Source organism: Cinclus cinclus, chromosome 5, assembly GCF_963662255.1.
Source record: "Cinclus cinclus chromosome 5, bCinCin1.1, whole genome shotgun sequence".
NCBI lineage: Eukaryota > Metazoa > Chordata > Aves > Passeriformes > Cinclidae > Cinclus > Cinclus cinclus.
In genome coordinates this window covers 38,956,971-38,978,461 of record NC_085050.1, presented here as the reverse complement: position 1 = coordinate 38,978,461, position 21,491 = coordinate 38,956,971, and the positions used below count along the sequence as shown (strand labels likewise).

At 36.2% G+C, this 21,491-nt stretch overlaps 1 protein-coding gene across 7 annotated transcripts in view; it reads left to right on the top strand.

Moving 5' to 3' along the window:
- The window catches only part of KLHL2 (kelch like family member 2), a 54,421-nt gene that overhangs the window by 25,782 nt on the left and 7,148 nt on the right, over window positions 1-21,491 (top strand). For 6 of the 7 annotated variants that reach the window (XM_062492864.1, XM_062492862.1, XM_062492863.1 and 3 more), the window contains 7 exons: window positions 8,578-8,740; window positions 15,668-15,777; window positions 17,187-17,303; window positions 18,310-18,459; window positions 19,368-19,485; window positions 20,077-20,274; window positions 21,032-21,133. In XM_062492864.1, coding sequence (XP_062348848.1) covers window positions 8,578-8,740; window positions 15,668-15,777; window positions 17,187-17,303; window positions 18,310-18,459; window positions 19,368-19,485; window positions 20,077-20,274; window positions 21,032-21,133 — 958 coding nt within the window. The remainder of the gene's footprint in view (window positions 1-8,577; window positions 8,741-15,667; window positions 15,778-17,186; window positions 17,304-18,309; window positions 18,460-19,367; window positions 19,486-20,076; window positions 20,275-21,031; window positions 21,134-21,491) is intronic. The other variant, XM_062492865.1, reaches the window with a different exon arrangement.

Here is a 21,491-nt window from a genome sequence, read left to right as displayed (position 1 = left end):
GTGAAGCTTCATTTCAGTAATTACTGGGTTTAACCACATACTGGGGAAGGATGGAGGAGCTAGACAAATCTGTTTTAACAAAGGCAAATTTTTTCCCATTTCCTTCTGTAGAAGGAAACTGAGATTTCTCCTTGTGCAGTTGACTAGGGAGACGTGTTGGTTTTTCTTTTTCGAAGGCCTGGATTTTACCTATTGTTTGAACAGTTTTCTGGAAAATGGTGAAGTTCTAGACTAGCCTGGAAAGTATTTTAACTCTCTTTTATGGGTCAGCTGGGATTGGGATTTCACTGAGAGGTGTTACAGCAACAAGCTCTAAGTATGGTGTGGCTTAAAACAGTTTACAGCCTTGAATAGACTACTTTTCCAGAGAACTTGTGGCTGCTCCATCCCTCAAAGTGCTTAAGGCTGGGTTATATGGGATACTGAGCAACTGGGTCTAAGAGAAGGTGTCTCTGCCTGTAGCAGGGGGGTTGGAACTAGGTGATCTTAAAAGTCCCTTTCAACCCAGGCCATTCTATGATTCTTAAAAAAAAAAAAAAAAAAAGAGAAAAACAAAAACTAAAAAAAAAAAGTGTCAGATATGATGACCATTGGGTAAATCAGAAGTAATCAGGACTGAAAACACAAGTGAAAACACCTAATTCCTTCATCTTTCATTGCTAGGATGTGGTTGCCCTTCAGCTAAACATTAATAATGAAGGCTTGTAAACTGCCTTCTCAGACCAAAAGTTTGTACAACTTTTCTGAGCCCTTAAAATCATCACACTACTAGGCAGAGCTAGATAAGCTTCTATGTCAAGTTGGATGAAAGCAGTTACTTTTGTCTCAGCTACAACCTTTTCTGTAGACATCTTTCTTTGTATGACCATAAAGCTACCTGTGGCAAAACCTGAAAAGTAGCCCTTGCCAACTTCAAGTGCAGAGGTCGTTTGCTCCAATGAATGCATGTGTGCTCACCTGCCTCCCTGTAAAATTCAAGGTGCTTATTATGGGTAAATTAAGTCACTTAAAGAGACTTCATGGTTGTCCTCTCTTACTTGCAAGTAGGTTCAGGATGTGCTGTGACACATAAGGGACGCTGCATAAAGGCTTCCTTGGAAATGCTTCTGTTTTCTTGATATTGGTTATGCTTTTAATAATGAAATGTATGTACTAAACCTCCATCTGTAAAGTCAAATGGGAAGCTGTACATGCTATTTACTTTGGGAATTTTGGCTCCATATACCTGAATTTTTTAAGCACAACATCTAGATTAAAGCATTTATGGAATTTGTCACTAAACCTAATGGTTTTTTTGTTTTGTTTTGTTTTTTGTTTTATGAAGAAACCCTCTGTGGCATTTCTAGAATATAATTATGATCTGTTGTAGGAAACTGAATGATAAGTAAAAGATTATCTTAACAAACTACAAAAACATAATTATGGTAAAAGCTTGAAGTAATGAAATGTGTTTTGAGTGCACTGAAGGACCATTTACTGCATCTTAGATGTTAATCTTGACATAATTTTTGTATTGAAGATAAGCACAATGCACAGAAATAATTTCTACTTCATGCTATTTCTGTTATCCTTAGTTCTTAGTTTTGTATTACTTTAAGACTTGGTAGTATAGATGCATCTTCTGTACCAGAGAATGAACTAATACAGCAAGCAAAGGTTCACAATCTACTATCCTAGTTATGCTTCTGTTTGTTTCCTGCCTGAGTTTAGGATTTTGCAAGTGGCCTTTCAAGCCCTGTCTTTTAAATTGCCAGAAAATGCTCAGTTATATTATGAGAACAAACCTTGTTTGTCACAAGTCAGTCTGTAATGCACAAAAAACCCCAGCAAACCAACAATTCTTTCCTTCCCCTCTCCCCACCTCTTCAAAGGTTTTTTTGTGTACTTTAGAAAACAGCAGATGAACATATTTAGTTTTGGGTCAATCCTTTACATCTTCAGATTTAGGCAATCTGAAAAATGTTTCTTTCACAGTAATCTTTGGTACCCAAAGAGATTGTATGTGTCAGTGAGGTCTGAGCTGAGGGTGGTCTGGTGCTGGAGGTTGGATGCTGCAGTTCATTCCCATGGCTGAAGCTCACTGAAAACTCAGAGCATCAGCTGATGCAGCAATTCTTTATGTGGGTCAGCCTTTACAGGAAGAAAGCATACCATGTAGTGTGAGTTATGTTATCATGCCTGCTTGATCTTTTCAGCTGCTTCTAATCCTTTTGCAGGGTAGCTATGTATATGATTTGACTCAGTAGCACTTCTGGTGCCATAATTAAAAAACAAATTGTCAAGTTCCTGAATGACACAATATCAGAAGTAGCTTTGTTCAGACTCAAGTTAGTCTACTTTAAATTATGCTGTCCCAAAGAAAATATGATGATGTTTTTATGCATCTGTGTAATCTTTGAAACACTGAATTAATTAAAGTATCATGAAGGATTCTGAGCTTTCATTTTAAATTACTTACTATACACATACCTCAATTCAGTGGCCAAACTTCAAATCAATAACTTTCTTCCTATAAAATCAAAATATCTACAATGTTTTTCACTGAAAGAAAAATCTAAAATTCCAGCTAAAATTATTTTAGGTTTATGATGCTTTACTCCAAGTGAGAGAATGTTTCATTTCTATTGCCAGCGACTTAAGAAAAGGATATGAAAGGCTAATCTTATGACTGTTAACAAAAATAGGCATCAGATTAGGAAATCAATCTGTCTCTTGTGTGAAAGCATATGCCAAAATGCACTTTCATGTGGTGGTTAAGGCACTGTTCTGGTAGAGAAGATGTAGCCAAGATGTAGCCTGAAGCCAAGCAAGTCTACATGGTTTCTCCCTTGTAGACCAGATGGATACCCCTCATTATAGCATATTACTTAAATAAGTGGCTCTTCTGTAATTTCATTTGTTTCATGAATCTTGTTTCTCCACTTCAGCAACCATTAACTGCATCCCAAATCCCTCCCAACTTCCAGAACTACCCCCTTCAAAAGAAACCCAAGAAAACAATAGAAAACCCACATATGTACCTATTGTTTTTATTAATAATTAGTAGTTTGTTCAGACTAATCTTCTAAGGTGCTAGCACTTCAAAAGCTGCTTTTTGAGGAAATTGGTTACTTTCTATCAATTGTATGTGACTAGCTGAAGTGGACTCTTAAGTACAGATTATGATGCAAGTTAAAAAGCAGATATGTAAAACAGTTACTTTTTCCTTATCTTCCTTTTTAATTTGTCACACTAATTTCCAAGCTGGGAGCTGCATAGTATTTTGTAGATCATGTCAGTCATTTAGAATATTACATTTTCATGATTATTCGATCATTTTCTACTGAAGTGCTGCTCTACCAATTTGTCTCTAGTGCAAGGGGAATGTGAAGGAAGGACTGTTTCATGATCTGATTCCTTCCTGTGATACTATGAAACTGCCAGCTGCATCTAATTTTTGGTTGCATGGGGCTCATTAAGCTAAAGGAAAAATTAATACATCCATGTCCTCATTGTGCAATCGCCTTGAGGATGTTAAGATATCCAGAAGGTATACTTCATGGGCTACATGACATCATGTTCTAAAATTGCAGCTCATGCACGTCTTTAATTCCAGTGCAGCCTCTTATTTTTGTATTTTAACATTGGAACACCATGCTTAACATGCACATGTTGTTCATACAGAAATTCAAGCAGGGCTGAATTTTCCAAAATTGAAACTTCCACATTTTATCCCACAGATGCCTTAAAATATTTGTGTCTATTTTAGTGTCTTGTATGCATACTCCCAGATAGCATAATTTCAATGCCATGCTGAATTATTTCACTAGAATTTAGACTACACTTCAGTTACAAATCACAGTTTTAATTATGGCACAGATGCATATAGATGAGAATAAAAAAATAACATAATTTGGTTTATATTTAACCACTATGTTAAGTTCCTTCTTCCCCATGCTATGATAATGTAAACAGCAAATGAAGGAGCTTAGTTTGCTGAAATGGTTATTTAAAACTTTGAAATAAATGTTAAACCTTAATCTATTTCCTCAAGATTTCTTTATTACAGGCATTAACATAACTGCTGTTCTCTGAAATTTAATTTTAATGTTGTAACTGAAAATATGCAATATCTGTGATTAGCAAGGATGTACCTTGCTCTTCTGTGTGCTTCTGTGTTGTACTGTAGTGTGTTTGGATTCTCATACATCTGCTTTCCTAGATTAGTATCTTTCCTAATGTTTCAGATCTGTTTTATTTTCTCTCCTTGCAATAAAGTACAAAATTTTTCTATTTTAGACAGCACATTATTCAATTCTCTTGGCATACACTGCTCTGATTTTTGACTTATTTGCTTGAAAAGTGCTTCAGTGATCTGTGAAATGTTGGGTTTGTTTATGTTACGTGATCTTGTTTTTAAAACCTGCAATATGATCTTTCACTGTTTTTCTAATTGACATCTTACTGATCCTTAATGTGGTTTTGGTGAGTATCAATTTGAATTTGAGCAAATATTCCTGGCAGAAATTTTAAGATGATTACAAGAAATTTAGAAAGTAGTAAAGAAGAAAATATTGTCTTAAGCATCTTCATATGTTAGGTATCACAACATGGTCTGTCTAGGAGAGTCTCACAGTACAGAAAGGAGTGCAAAGAGGACAATTTGGATGGGTATAAAATTACTGGATCAAATTGATTTAAACTAACAGGCATTAAGCTTTAATCAATTAAATTTTACTTTTTATGCCTGTTGCCTGAATTTTTAATATCTCCCAGGAATGGAGATTCTGCAGGTGGTTGGGGCATCCTGTTCTGGGGTGGGGCTTAACCAGCCTCATGATTTAAAAAATGCCCAACAAAACACAACACTAAACAGAGAAAGCAACCTAACTCCTTTTTTTCCTGATCAGATTTTCCTATGCTCTTATTTTCCTCGTTCTATGGCTATGCATCTTAAAGAACAGTCTGGCTCACTCTTCTCTACCCTCACATTAGGTAATTGTGGACCATAATAAGGTCTCCCTTTTTTTTTTTTTTTTTTTTCTTTTATGGCTGAACAAACTCAGTTTTCTTAGCTTTTCCTTGTAGTAGCACGTACTCCAGCCTCTGATCATCCTAGTAGCTCCTTCCACTGGACTTGTTCCCCCATTCTCCACTAGCCAGGCAGTAACTAAAACCTTGTGACCAAGAAGTGGTGTCAATCAAAGGTCATCTAGCAGCCCTCAGGCAGGATGAACACTCTTGTCTGGTATGGAGGCACTCCAGGCCAGCTGCTCTGACCAGCTTCTAGACAGTCCGTGAGGGAGGTTTAATGTTTGCCATGAATTTTACTGTTGTGAAGATACTTGTACTGCATAGTGTTATGTTTTGATTTAGTACAAGCATATTGCAATATGCTGAAATCACAACACAAGCATGACATAGCAGTTGAAATATGCGTTTAGATCAATATGTAAAAGTGATTCCCACTGCTGATCTATATATCCCCACTGTCAGGATGGTGGGCATTTCCTGTTCACCAGGAAGGATATGTGGGCTAAAGCCCTCTCAAGCCTACTGCTCTCTTGAGAGCTCCTCCTGTTGGTTTTTCAATTGCACACTTCTTGTGGGACTGCGCCCTGACATATATGTAGTTCTCCTCCTACTGGCCTGGCTAGCTGGTGGAGACCTTAAATCCTAGTAATTATTTTAGAAAAGGTTGTTTGCATCACCTGATGACATACTGGTACAGCCATATAGCTAAAGGAAAAGTCACCCTCCAGTCCCCTTTATGTGGACTTTCTTTATGCCACTAGATACTCATTCTTGTATTTCTTCCCTGAGTTCATCACCCTTGCCAATCTCCCAAGTCTTCCCTTGTAGAGGTTTGTTCATCAGTCAGGCAGGCTGTATCTTTTTGGGACTGCTGTAAATGTGTTCCTGGTGAGCTGGTGGGTTTGTGAGAACCTGGAGAGGTGTCTGCCTGTACCTGCTGCTCCTTACCTCCAGCTCAACACGTTTCAGTCATTTGAGGTGAATGTGTCCAGCTGCACAAAGATGAACGGAGTCATAATGCTGTCATATGCATAATAAGTCAGGAAAAAAATGAGGGAGAAAAACTGCCTGCATCATTAGTACCCTCAGCCCCTGACATACTCCAGGCAGCTACCTGAAGGGCTCCAAGAGGGGGCAGCAGACTCATTTACAGGTTGATGATCTAGTTGAGTTGTTGTGAAGGGCTTGAACCTACTCCAGTGAAAACATGGACCCAAGTTCCAGGCCTTAAGTGGATCCCTCCTGACTATCCAGGTGATGTTGTAGGTGGATTTTAAAACAAATACTTGTCCCTGACCACAGTCCATTTTGTCTCAGTGGGGTTGGAAAGATGTATTTGGCATGATGGGTGTACAGAGCTTGTTGAATGGGCATGGCATGGCGGGAAGGAGAACCAAACGGGAAGAACCAGAGAAGAGTCTTCATGGGCTCGTAAGGGTTAAATCATTTGCTCTAGGAAATCCAGCAGTCACTCCGAGATTCATCACCACAATTTTGACATAAAGAAAGATAATGAATAATTTCTTATTTGTCATCTGTAATAATAACCTATTCAGTTTTCTTTAATTAAAAAAAATAGCCATGATGAGAATATATTTTCACAGAACAAGAAATCTGAGATTCTTTTTTCACCTCTGCATATCTTGCAGTACAAAGCAGTATGCGCATTACAGTATTTTTGATCTTTAAAGGAAAGTTATGATACCCTCTACTGGCTATTTTTGGGAATAAATCTGAGGTATAACTGACCAATTTAGAGTCAGCAGCAGTTAAACTTAATCTGTACTGCAGTTTTAATGTAGTTTCTTTTTTTTTTTTCCTCTTTTTTCTTATGGATTTGACAGGAGTTTGGGTTGTTTTGGTATTTTTTCCCCTTTAGTTCTGTCCCTGGCTTCAGCAAGGTAAATCTGACTGTGATGGAACAGTATTTTTGAATGCAGGTTGTTATGGTTTTCAGACCAACAGTTCTATAGGTACAAATGAAAATAGCTAGATGTTATCACAGCTCTTGTTGCCTAGTAACCAAAGCCCAATATGTAATTCAGTGAGATAAATTTGATGCACTTTACCTCTCTTTTCCTTTTTAGCAGCAGAATATAAACTACATTTAGATTTGAATATTTTGTTTTCTGATTCCTAAAATGTATTGAAATCTTTAACTTTGCAAGCTCAGTAACAGTGATCTCAGAACTGATGTAAATTTTCCATAATGAAGAGTGATCTGGTCCTTGTAACATTCCTTTACTGTTCATATAAGTATGCCAGGGTAACTGTGAATAGAAGTATTAAATTATTTTCTCCATGCCATTCTCAAATTTCACCTTTCCATTTTGTATTCTGATTTGATGAAGATTTTACTTATTTTTCTACTCCATTTATGGATCCGTTTAAGGAGTCAAGGTTTGTTCTCAGAATTATTTGCTCAACTATACTGATATATGTCTAAAATTATCTAGGACTGTCCTTGAATTAGTTACTGAGTTTGTGAACAGGTATGAAATGTTGGCTCCATTGGTACAAGTTGTGTAGATTTCTAGCATTGATTTTTGCTATGTAAGTTAATGATTATATCTTATCATAGGATTAGCTATCAAATGAATTTGTCTACTCACTGTTATAGCTAATCATACTGTGTTCTGGTAATATAAATAGTATTAGTAATATTATCTTAACATTTGCTGAAGTAAAATGTCCTCACTGTACTCCTTCAACATTGCAATTAATAACCTTTAAGCTTACTAAAGTTGTTTTGAATTGTGTGACACTGACTTTTATGCTTATTACATCTTTTCCACTTACTTGTTAGACTTCTTAAATATTTTCAAGAATTATATAAGATTTAAACTGTTTTTAATATTTTGCTTAGCAATATACTTAACAATCAGTGCAGTCACATTTCTGTGACAATCACAATTGTCTTCATTTTTTCTTTCATTAACATTTGGTATTCAAATCAAACTTTTGTTAAATGTATGATCCTTCATTTTTCCTGCCTGTATTGATTGCCAGATAGTCTTGAGTTATTATTGTTCCAAGAAGGTCACAGACTTCTGGGGAAGCTGAATTCTGTCCTTACTGGAATCTCCTGCATAAATATGCTTATTTTTGATGCTAACAAAAAAAAGGTACAGTGTCCAGTGCCTGCATGCAAATAAGATTTACATGTTCTATCATGGTCTAGAAAACTTTGTTTTAAAAATATCCAACACCGAAGGCTTGGAAATGAGATGTAATTATGAAATGCTGGAAATGTAAGAAGGGAACTTGTGAATGAATATTGGGAAGAGTTTAAATAAAGCATGAATTACAGTTTATGGAATGACTTCCCCAGTGAACACAATGGTAGAGATGTTGCTTATTATTCTAAATGGTATCTGTAGGGAGGTAAAATTGTGCTTGTGCTGGGTTTTAACTTCTTCAGTTACATAATGCTGAAATCTTCCTCTTTGTTTTAGTCTTGTTTTTTTTTTTAATGGTTTATCTTGTTTTCTTAATATTGACAATACTCTTGTATAACATCAGAATTTAATTGGGACATTAACCAGCTGTTACTTCTCCTTTCAGGTACTGCTCCCAGCAGCTGGTCTCTTGCAACTGCAGGATGTGAAGAGGACTTGCTGTGAATTTTTGGAATCCCAGCTTCATCCTATCAACTGCCTGGGGATTCGTGCTTTTGCTGATATGCATGCATGCACAGATCTCTTAAGCAAGGCCAACACATATGCAGGCAAGTTGTTAGTAGGACATACAGCTTGGTATCTGTCAGTGTGGGTGGGTTCCATGCCATCCAACCCCACTCAGAGGAACCCGAGTTTTATCCATGTTATTGCAGACAAGTATCTCCTGATGAAAACTACATTTGATCTGAATATCTTCAAGAGAAATAAAATGTGCTGGCTGGCCCATAGTAATATTTGAGCTGAATGGAGCATCATCTTCACAGACTATTCTGACTCTGTAGGGTCCAAGTAATTTCTAATCCAGAAAGAAGCTTCCTGTTTAAAATTTTGCACTGTCACTTAGGGGAGGAAATCAGGAAAGAAGAATTAAAATTCTGACAACTACCACATGTCAAAGTATGTATGAATTACATGGGGGAAGAAATAAAAAACAGTTATTGGGAAGAGGGGTAGCCCCTGCACTGCACTAGTGAAGAAGCAAGAAATGTAATGTTGGGTATTATGCTATCAACTTATCTTCTAAAAATCCTGCTCATCTAGCCAAAGACTTGAAATTTCCTACTATAAAGGGTACCTATAGTCTCATCAATTTGAATCTTGTATTTCATCTGTCTCTCCAGCTCTCCTAATTTCTTATGCTTGGTACTAACCTTGCCTTTCCTCTGTAACCAAACCACCTTCCAATTCCAACCAATTCCCCCAAGCTTCTCTTACTGTCATCATATTTTTGGACTACTGCTGGCCTTTATGACAAACTGCCAGCTCAACTCCTACTGTGTATTTGCTGTGTCTGTGGGGTGGGTTTTAAATCAATGCACAGTCTGTTCTTACTCTTGAGATAAATGTGCTGTGTCTAGTCAGGGTGCTCAGTCAGGTCCACTCTCCGCTCTGCCTTCCTCCTCCTAGCACTGTCAGGCTTAGAACAAGAGCAATAAAAAAAAAAGAGAATTAAAAATTAAATATCCTGATAAGGCTGTAGCAAAAAAAAAAATACATATGACTGCATTGCTTTTCATAGCTTTCCTAAAATGTACAGTGACCAGTAAGCATAATTAACAATTAGTACAGAGTTAAAATTGAAGATTTTCCTGAAATAGAGCACTAAGTGCTTCAACTCAGGTTCAAGTAATATGCTTTTTAGTGCCTTGAATAAATGTAGACCTCAGAAAGGCAAGGACTTTGATGAATGCTTTCAGTTGTCTTCATTCCTAGAAATTCTGTTTTGTGGTATAACTTTTTTTTTGACTTACAGAAGATTATAGTATTTCTATCAAGAATGATTGGTACATCAATTTAAAAAATTCAAAAGCTTTTCAGGTTGTTTTTGAAAGTACTAGCTTTTGTAATGCCTGTCTTACTCAAGAAGCTGTGACGTGTACATGACTGAGTGACTTTGTGATATTTCTATTTAGACATCTGTGCAAAAGGTTTTAATTAATTCCTTTTGTCTTTGAATAATACAATATTAAATCCAAAAAGTTATTACATTTTTGACCTTTTGTGCAATAGGAAACAAGACATACATTTATTAACTGGAGTTAATGTTCAGATATTTAATGTTTTAGGGAACATGTTTTGATACAGCTGTTACTTAGTTTTGAGTTTTAAATTATTTTTTCCAACTTCTGTTCCGACTGGGCCTAATTTACTTCTAAACTAAACCTCTAAACTACTTCAGTTAATTCTAAACAATATTTGTTCAGTTCAGCAGTTGAAGCTAATATTTGTATGGATTACTTTCTAGGAATACAAATTCTAAGACCCTGTCAAGACCTTGAGTGCAGTATTGGTTAAATGTGTTTTGAGTGCACAGGATGTCCACCTATTAACTCTCCTTCCCTGGGTCATTTTGTTCAGGTATCCTTTTCTGTGCTCAGAGAGTGTCTGCAAACAGAACACAGACAAGTGAAAAGGGGAGGGAAGCTATTTGTTGGTCCTAGTTGGGACATGCAAGATACTAGGCTGAGCACTCAAATGCTCAGTACCCCTGATAAAAGGATTCAGAGAAGAAGCATTGCCCTTCATTTCTCCTTGGAACTGGCTGATCATCAGTCTTGCTGAATTTCTGTCTCCTAGCTCCCTGATTTCCTTTCTTACAGCTCTCTACCTTTTCAGGTCAATGTTTTTCCTCTTGAATTTTCAGGCTAGTTATTGCTTGTATCTCAGCCATCATAGCTTCTTTTTTCTCCCTATTCTTATCTCAAATGGCTCCTTGTACTTTGGCACAGCTTTCTTACAACTGAAAAAAATATTCTCAAAAGTTTGAGCCAAAAATACATGACTATGCCGTTTCAGAGTTAAGCTTTGTAGCACAGGCAGCTTAACTCACAGAGCACATATTTTGGGATTAAGGCTCCAGAAATTAGAATGAGTACAGAAAAGGATTATTTGATTGAAAAAAAGAAGTGAAAATATTTCCCTCCTAGAGAAAATGAAAAGTATTTTGTTTTGTAACATCTCCCGGTCTTTGTTTTCTTACACTTGCTATCTTAGATTTAGAAAAAAAAGGCAGTAGGATAGTTCTGCTAATAGACAATGATAATATAAAAACAAATGGATGCCAATGGATCAGAGTTATTAGAAAAGTGAAACTCTAGAACTTCCTTCCTGTGGGAATGAAAATACAACTTCCATTAAAATTGGAGCCTCATATTCCTGTGGTGGGTTGGTCCTTTGCAGCAATATTTCTAGGGGAGTCATTTATACACACCTGTGATCTGAAACTAGTAGAAAATTGGTACAGGTTACTTAGAATGAGCTTCTGTTTCAGTTGAACTTGGGGATGCCACCTGTCTCATGATGTTCCAGAAAGCAATTCTGCTCTGGTCTTGTTACACTTGCACAGTCAGAGACTGTGTACAGCTGAGGCCTCTCATCCTTCTTTTGTGAGAATTCCTCAGAAGTGTATGTGGCATGAGCACTGCTAGTCTGACCTTAGTTTTGGTCTGGGGTATGTCTAACATAATGTTAGAGGATGTTCACAGAATAACAATTTTTCCAGAGAAAGCAGTGCATTATATAGGTGTTTTAGCATTTTGTACAACCTGAAGATAAAGAAGGGAGTGCAGTCTTGGACCTGAGAGAACCTTGCTCAGTGTTTATGTCCTGACACATTTCTTAGTTTTAATCAAAGAATAATAATGTATTTCACCCACTTCATAGGGCAGTACGTGCATTGGAAATTCTGGGAGACCTCTGGCAGAGGTGTCCTTTGAGGCTTGGCACAGTAAACCTTTTTGGCTTTCAGCACTGTGCTGAAATGATGAAGATTCGTTAGGGAATCCTAGTGTATGTTGTGATGCAAGAATTGCTGCATTGTATTTGACTGTGGGATAACAGCATACTTGATTCTGGTGCTCTTAGTCTAAAACTTGAGCCCTAGCTAGAATTGGAAGCGTGCGTGTGTTCTGTAGACTGTTCTTGTGTACATCCGTATGCCTGGCATGGAAAGGATGGAGTTGTCAGAATCATTCCTATGATTCTATTCTGAGTAGCAACGTTTGTTGCTATGCTGCTGTTGCCTTGGCTGTTGAGAATTTCATGGTGTTCTAAAAAACCAGTTACTTAAGCATAAAATTGACAAATAAATCAGATTTTTTGGAAAAAAATGTTATTCTGCAGTTTTAACTTCTGCTGGTTTTCCAGCTGGCAGAGCTTGTGTCTACCCCCTGCAACAAAGCTGGGGCTCCTGTTTGACCAGTGCCTTAAAATAGGCCAATAGCACAAGCCTTTTGTAGCAAGCCAAAAAAAAAATCTCTATGTGACACTGTGAATCAATGCATAAATGTTGAAAGCATAAAATGTCCTGTGCAGGTTTCAGATGTAGCTTTCCTTCCTATGTAATTGGAAAATATAAAGTTAATGTCAATATCTATATAGCTAGACATGTGTGCCTTTTGGATAGAAGAGGTGTCAAGTGCTTTTTGCTGCATGTGCATGTATGACACATAGCTCCAGATTCAGAAAAGCAGTATATTTACAGCTCCTAGTTTCTTTCTGTCTTCTCCACTCTGCCATAGTTTATTGTACTTCTAAACATTTTAGTTGCTGGCCCCTTTCGTGTTGGTAAAGACTTCCTTTTCATTTGTCCCACCCTACTGGCACAGGGCAGACAAGGACAGATCTTTAGCTATTCAGATAGAAAATGAGTCAGTTGCAAAAATGTGAAAATCTGTTTTTCACATGCAATTGGAACAGATATTTTAGAAATGTCCTAAAATGGATTTTTTTTTTTTTTAAGACAGAGTTTAGTCTTGATAATAAAGAAGTAGGACTTTACTTGCTTAGGAAGTGGAAATGTAGAAGCCAAGCCTCTGCAGGTCCAAAGACAGCTTGTTTCCAGGCTGCCAGACTCTGGAGCCAGCTGGCTTCAGTTTCTGGGTAAAGAGGAAAGAAATGGGGCAGGATTTCGGTACACATTTGTCAAACATGCATACTGTATGGAAAATTCTGATTTGGGAAAAAAATTATTATTCTCTCATGGAAACCTCTGTCTGGATAGTTCTCTCTTTGCTTCCCTAGGAGATGTTCATAAAGAAGGAAGCATATTCCCTAATGCAATAAGTAAAAAACAAGATGATTTGAGATTTTACAGGGGACAGTTGCATGAAATATTTAATAATTTAAGCGTAAGTTTCATCATGTTTGATGTTAATGTCTCCAGCTTATCGGAACGTTCAGGATGGGAGCAGTAATATGAGATAATACAAATCTGAACCCAGAAGGCAAAAAAAAATCCACACACTTCCAGTACTATTTTTCATTATTATTGGGAAAACAGGATCTAAGTGTGATTTCTTGAAATTTAAGTACTGAATCATGTTACTTTGAAGATACTGATATCCTTCTTGCTAAAAGGATGAAAAACATTTGAATTTCCTAAGTGTAATTTTTATATATAATGAAGCCTTCTGTCTTCAACACTTCACCAGCATTACATAAATTGCCATTGGTGGATTTAATTGATTTTTCATTTCCTTGCTCTTTTTCAGTTTTTAATTATTTTAAATAATCCATGTAGCTGTACTTGCAATTGGCTTCTGCCCAAATGCTATCTATCAATCAGTTATTATTGTCTCCTAGACAACAAGCGATCTGATTCTTACGAGACAGGTTATTTCATCTTGCCTCTTTTTTGACAACTAAAATTTATGTAGAAATCTCCTCTATTTGTCTTTTGTCCATAATTCATTCACCTGAGGATCTGTAGCTGTTGATCGAGTAGTTCTGTTTAGTGTTTCTTCTTTTTTCACTCCTTCTCTTGACCATGTGCCATGTTTTATGCTTTAAGATGCTGACATCCAGTAAAACAGTTTTTGTTCAAGCACTGTTTTGGTTTTTTTATTCTCTTCTATAGTTCTTATGTTTAGCATGAAAACAGGAGACAGCCTCACATTCACTGTATTACTTTGAAAATTCTCAACTTTCACCTCTCCTGGTTTAGAGGGTGGATCTCTTCCTACTTTAGTGCATGATATTAATCTAAATCAACTTTTAAAAAGCAAGGCTTTTGTGTGTGAGTCTATGAAATCAACCAGGTTATTTCTAATTTATAAAATACATCCTATTGGATGTGATCCACTGTTGCATTTTATTTCTCAAGAAAAGATGAACAGTGCTTTAGAACCTCAGATTTGTTTTAGAGTTGGATGTGTGTTGCTTCCCCTTTCTGCTTGCTTCTGAGCTCAGCTTCTCAGTACAGTCAGGCATACTGATTTGTGTCACTGTCACCTGAAATTTGGAGTTTATCGTAAAAATAAACTATACAAATTACCTTTCTCAATTTCTGTTTGAAAACAATTAAACTCATCAGATACTTAGCTTGAGAAATTGCATACTTGTCTGAAAAGCTAAGAGATACAAGAAGAGTGGAAAAGTAATGGGGATGTTATAAAAATCAACAGTATTTCATCTTTTCTTTCCTATTGCCTGAAGTACTGCAGAAAATACTACCTGTCCATCATAAGAGAATGCTGCAGAATTGGAGGGACTTGTACCAGTGATGATTGCATCTAAAACAGCTGTTTTCTTGTACCCTGTAAAGTTGAGCTGAAAAATTAGACTTCTTAAGCTTAAGCATTCAGCATTCTTTAACTTTTTTTAACAGCTTAGACAACCTTCTCAAGTATGGAGCCTTAGTTACAGTAGCACTAATAGAGTGATTGAAAAGGCTATAAAATCTTCTTTGGTATGCTTGCTGGCCTCTCTCTATTTATTGTAATTTTGAGAGAGTTCTTAAGTTCTTAGTAACAGTTGTCCCTTCTAACTTCTCTTAAGAATAGCAGAAGAAGGGGAAAATAATTTAACTGAATAGAACTACTTTTTAAGCAAAAGAATGCCATAAAAAGCAATTTTAAGACAGGGAGGGAATAACTGAATGACAGCTTTTTGAAACATTAAATTTTTTCAGTTTTATTTAAGTTGATGTTTAAAAAAAAATAGGTAAAACTGCATACCTTCTGCACATTATAAAGATTGCAATATGCAATATTTTGTGACCTTAGGGAAGCTCTCAGAGATGCAACAGGACTTGTATGACATTGCTGGTTGGTTCGAAAGAATCAACCATTGTTCATGTCAAACGACAAATTTAAAATATGCTTGTCAACAATACACAGAGTACACAGACTCTGGAGTCTTTTTTCTGTATTTTTGTGTACAAATTTAGCAAAGTGAGACTGAGGTAATTCTCAAGGACAAGTACGGAGATGAAGCAAGCATCTGAAAATTGCTACAATACTTTTAGTATAATGTGTTTTAATATTTTAGTTAAAGAATCTTTAAATATAAAAGCCATTTGTGAGACCAAGCTTTAACTTATAGAAGAGGTTTTAAGTCAATATATTGCTTCCAGATAGGGCAAAATAGCATGTATATTGAATAATTTTCCTGTTTTCCCCTGCTGCTTTAATGCTTGCTATACATGTGGAGACAGGTTGCACTTTATGTTAGCATATTTCTTTTCCTCCAAACAGAACAGCACTTTTCCGATGTCGTACTTAGTGAAGAATACCTCAATCTTGGCGTAGAGCAGGTGTGCAGTCTGATATCCAGTGACAAACTCACAATTGCCTCAGAGGAGAAGGTAAGACAATCTGTATCCCATTATTCTTTTTATCCTTTTATGTGAAAAAGCAAGCTTGCTCCTACTGATCTTGTGCAACTTTTTTTGGATATGTTCTGTGTTTCCTTCCGAAATTAGGCAGGTATTGTGCTCAGGTTTAAAGGACTTTTCCCAAAAGTGTTGTCAGTCTGATGTTGAAAATTAGTCTCAACTCTTAAAAATCCTAAAACTATATTAAATCACATTATTCTTTGTCCTTTTGGGGGAAAAAAAAAGCAAATAAAAATTTAAAAAAAAAAAAAAAACAAAAACAAAAAAACCCAAAGCTACATTAAATGGAAATTTCTTTTCATCTTTAAGCAGAACAACCAGAACACATGCTGAGTCACATCCACAGGAATTTGGTTTATCAAGGGATAAATAATTCCAAGTTTGAAGAGCAATTATATGCCATTTACTAACTTCAACATCAGCAGTGCTACAAAGTCATTAAAGCTGTGTGTGTATAAGTGAGCTGTTTAACCTAACTGAACACATGTGGGTTGCACAAGAGATGACATGGCAGCTTGGTATTACCTAACTGGAATGCAATGTGTGTTGGCTCACCTTTAGCCTAGACCTCAATCTTTCAAAGCCATTTTGAAACAGTGTTCTTCAGTGAGCCCAGGCCATCTCTGTAAACCTCTAATGGTGTTCAGGTTGTGGATGTATTCATTTTGAGCTTTTTTAATTCAGTTATGATCTATTTGAAATACATTTGGTTTTCTTTTTTAGATGAAGTTTATAGTTGTATTCAAACGAGACTAAATTGTGTTCAAAAGCATGTTAAAACCTTTTAGAAACTTTGGATCTGAGAACTGTCTGCTTAAACAGCAACTAGCAAAGCTATGTTGTTGTTCCTGTAATACCCTGAAGGTCTGGATCTATCACTTAAATACACGTGATGCTGCTTTTGTGGAGTATAATTAAGGTTTTAATGCTCTAGTGAATGATGAGCTGCTGTGCAATGGAGGCAAAACCAGGATTGGGATCACTTGTACTGCTAAGACTCAGTAGTGATAAGTCATTTGAATGGTGATGTGGCAGCTCACTTCTCCAAGAAGGGAAGAAAAATATGAGGACTGTAATATTCCTGCTGCTGTGTTTGTTTGCCTAGTTTTCAGTATCAGTGGAGTCACTGTACATTTTGTCAGTGTAGCACAGCTATCCTTGAAACACCAGCAGAGGAGTAGAACATAAAAAAGAGACCAGATAATGTACCTTCCTAATGTTGTAGTTGATAAATATGAAAGTAAAGGGAGCTTTAACCACTGTCATCTGCTCTTACATTAGAAGTTTTAATATAAGCAAACTATTTTTGGATGCACACTGATTTTTTCATGCTTATGAACTTGTAAGTCAAGGAACTTGATTTGTTTGTTTTCTGGAAGGTATTTGAAGCAGTGATAGCCTGGGTAAACCATGACAAAGATGTTAGGCAGGAGTTAATGGCACGTCTGATGGAGCATGTTCGGCTGCCTTTGCTTTCCCGGGAGTATTTAGTTCAGGTAAGCAAAAAGGAATATTAATTATTCTGCATATGAATATTTCTATTCATTATTTTAATGCCAGATAGATAATTTTAGATTTAAATAGCATCATTAGTGTGTTAGTGATAGTAAAAGTAAACAAACAGCCACTACCACATACTTGTGTGCACATACACAGAACGAGGTGAGGGATTGCCACGGTAGAGGGTGACTGACATAAGTAATTTATCTGTTTGGCTGGCTGCATGACCACACCAGGAATATGAGCCATGTAATTTGCTGAGAACAGGTTAGGTTTCATTTGTAATGCCATCTTTTGATAAAGTATTTGTTCTCATAAGTGAATTTTCAACTTCAGAATGATATCTGTTGTTTAAGCTGATTAGGAATTAATGACAAAGGGAGCATTCTTTTACCTGGTTCAGATAAAATACATTTTTTCAGATTTTATAAGCTCATTTGGATATTTTGGTGTCAGGTCAAATATTTAAGATTGACAATATGAGTTCAGTATTAACACTGGAGAGTAAGTATTAGTAGGTTGGTAGGTGTTTATTTTAAAAATTCTGGTTTTGTGATACAAATCTCCAATTTGTGTGGGTTGTTTTGGGTGGGATTTGGGGGTTTTTTCACTGCTGTGTTCTGTCGTGTTTTTATTGTTGCAGGGTGGCTTGCTAGTTTGTTAAATTATTCTCCGCTTCCCCTGCCTTATAATATTCTGTACTGTCTCTATTTAAAAAATCAAGAAATGTGCCCAGTTGTAAGAAGAGTTATTTACCTTGCCTATCACTATGTTTTCCACTTGCTAATTAACAGCATATTTCGATTTTTTTTTTAGTGAATGCACATTTCCAACACAAATTTGTGTCCTACTGGTTAAATTATAAGGTTAAAATATAATCTTAAGAATTAGATTAATCTGCATTTGTGTGATAGATCATAGGCTTTATTACACTTCAGATCGTGATTTCTGTTTTACTTCCTTAACATGCTCAGACCTTGTTAAATTTCTATTAATAAACAGAGAGTTGAAGAGGAAATATTGGTTAAGAACAGTAGTGCTTGTAAAGATTACCTCATTGAAGCTATGAAGTATCACTTGCTACCAACTGAGCAACGGGCATTGATGAAAAGCACACGGACAAAACTGAGAACACCTGCTAGCCTTCCAAAAGTAAGACCCTTGTTTTTCCAATGTATTTAGTATTTCAAACTGCATTTCAAAAAGCTTTCATGAGAGCATGACTGTGTCTTGGGGTATTCCTGTAAAAAATTTGTACCAGAATTATCATAAAAATAAAAATGTGACAAGTGATTACCTTTACACTCCATCCTACTTATGATATAGATATTTTAGCCTCCCACCTACACAGAGAATCACCACTACCTGCCCTCCCAGAAAACATTTTTTAATAAGTGCTTCAGCTTTTTGAGAAATATACAATCATGGATGAGTAAGCCTTTTAAAAACAACAAAAAAAAAACAAAACAAAAAGAAAACAACCCCAAACCAAAACAAAAAATGACTGAAGCTTCTGTGTTGAGCTATTTAATCTTTAGCTCATTTTAGCAAAAAACAAGCATTAGATACTTTTTTCTTTAGAATGAAGTAAAGAAATTTTCTTGCAGTACTGTTGTGAAAATGGCAGTAATGGAATAGGAGATCGAATTCAACAGACTTAGCACATTTTTCTTAGAAGAACAAGATAAGGCTGTTATGTGATGGATGGTCACAGTTTCATTACACATCAGAGATGGTGAATTCTCATACCTGAGATCACAGTAGGATGTGAAGATACAGCAAGGTCTCCCTCTTTCATGGGAGCTTTACCAAGATTCTGATTGCTTCCTGCTTTTCTACCCTTGGTATTTCCTCAGGACAAAATAGCTACAAATAACATTTGTTTAAAAAAATACCTAACAATTAATTTTTCCTGGTTCGCAAGACTCAAATTTTTATAGGAGAGCCATCCTATTTATTGTACAGAAGTTTTCTTTATTTTTTAACACTTTTTGGATCTTTCAGGTGCTCTCTTATATGCAAATAATGAACAGTTATTATTATTATTATCTCCCTGTTAGTTGATGATGGTAGTTGGGGGACAGGCACCAAAGGCAATTCGCAGCGTTGAATGCTATGATTTTAAAGAAGAACGCTGGCATCAGGTAGCTGAATTGCCTTCCAGAAGATGTAGAGCAGGTAAGGATGCCTAATTTTTTGTTGTGGTTTGTAATGCTTCAGAATTTAGGCATTGTATGCTCTCTGGAACAGTACTTGATATATTTATCTAAGAAGGGCTAAACCTTGACTTCACTGATCATTTTAATTACTTGCTAATCTGGTATGATACAATTTTGATCAATTTTGCTTCAGTTTGCAATCTGTAGGATAAACTACAGAAGGGATAAATAAATTTAAATATTAATGCATTGTAGTAATGACTAATTTTGCTATTGAAATACTCCAATATTATTAAATTTTATATAAAGAATGTGTAGAAGTGATCATACACTATTAAAGATATGAACGTGTGGTCTTCAAGTAGCTGAGCAATTTAAGCAGGAAGAAATACAGCAAGCATGGTATTCAGCAATTTGTACTGTTAGTAGCAAAAAGTGTCAGAAATTCCAGGGCTTAATCTGAATGAAGTGTGGTTCTAGGGGACTGCCAAAAGCATGACAAGTGTAGTGAATACTGTAATTTGTGTCAAGTATCTGCATAGTTAGGACAGTACAGAATACAGTTAATTGGCAGAGAGACTCATCTTTCCTATCCATTTCCCTGCTCTAGGAATGGTGTACATGGGAGGCATGGTTTATGCTGTTGGTGGTTTCAATGGCTCTTTGAGAGTTCGTACAGTAGATTCCTATGATCCAGTGAAGGACCAGTGGACAAGTGTTGCTAACATGCAAGACAGAAGAAGCACACTGGGAGCAGCTGTATTAAATGGCCTTCTTTACGCTGTGGGAGGATTTGATGGGAGTACAGGTATGTTTGCCTTAGACACTTCTGAATAGATTTGACTACTCTTAACATAATTGTATCAGATTTTAGTATCTCTTTTTGCTGGTACTCGTGGTGAAACCAAGTATGAGGGTAGCCTGGCATGCTGTGATGTGGAATGTGCTTAAGTGGTCACATCCCCCTATCTGAATATTGGACTCTTTGCTCCTAAAGAGTTCAGGCTTAAAGACTAGTGAACTTTTGGCAAGTTTGCTTCCAATGTTCCTTTTATAGTCAGAGTCCTTAACTTGTGGAAGATATGAGATGAAAAAATATCTGGTTTATTTTGTCCTGTTTGAATTAGAGATTTATTTCTGCGTTTTCATGTAGTGTGGATAAGATTATAAACAGCTTTTTCTGACCTGTGGGGATTCTTTAGACATAGACTGTTCATTCTCTACTTAGATGCATGAAACAATTAGTGTAGAAGTGATCTCTTTGCTGAATTACTATTATAGAAGCATATGTAGGAGAAAGCATGTGACTTAATTAAAAAGAAAGGAAAAAATCCAGGGAAGAATTTTTCACAGCTCCACAAAAGTTTTCAGTAATTTGCCCATTTTTAGACATAAAGAATGGGTTGACTGTAAATGCCTATCTAAAGGACAAAAAGTTATGCTTTTTCAGTATTTAACAATCCTCAAAATGAAATAATTTGAATTTTCAGATATGAAGAGTTTCCTGAAAGCTGGACAGTTTGTTGCACCTAGATTTATAGACAAATGTTATATTGTTTTCATAGGTTTGTCATCAGTTGAAGTTTACAACTTAAAGACTAATGAGTGGTTTCATGTAGCTCCAATGAACACAAGAAGAAGTAGTGTTGGCGTAGGTGTTGTTGGAGGTAAGTTGACATTAAAAAGAATGGAGGGAAATGCAGTCATTTACCTTACTAGTTTTTCTTACTTTTGAAAACATACTTCAGATTTATGTTTTTGCTCAACCTTGTAATTCAAGTGGTATTAACAATATGTAATCATTTTACTTGGGTTTGATCAGATTTTAGCATAGTCGTTTTAAATTTTTTTTCAGAGATTCAGCTGTACCTGAGGCAAACTGAGGAAAACCTTGCTAAGCTCTAGGTTATGTATGTCAGCAAAGTCAGAGAGCTGATGTGATGACCTTATCATTTGGCCTCTAGTGATGTAGCACTGCTGTATTGTCAGCTCTGTTATCTATGGCTGACCTTGCTGACTGCACGC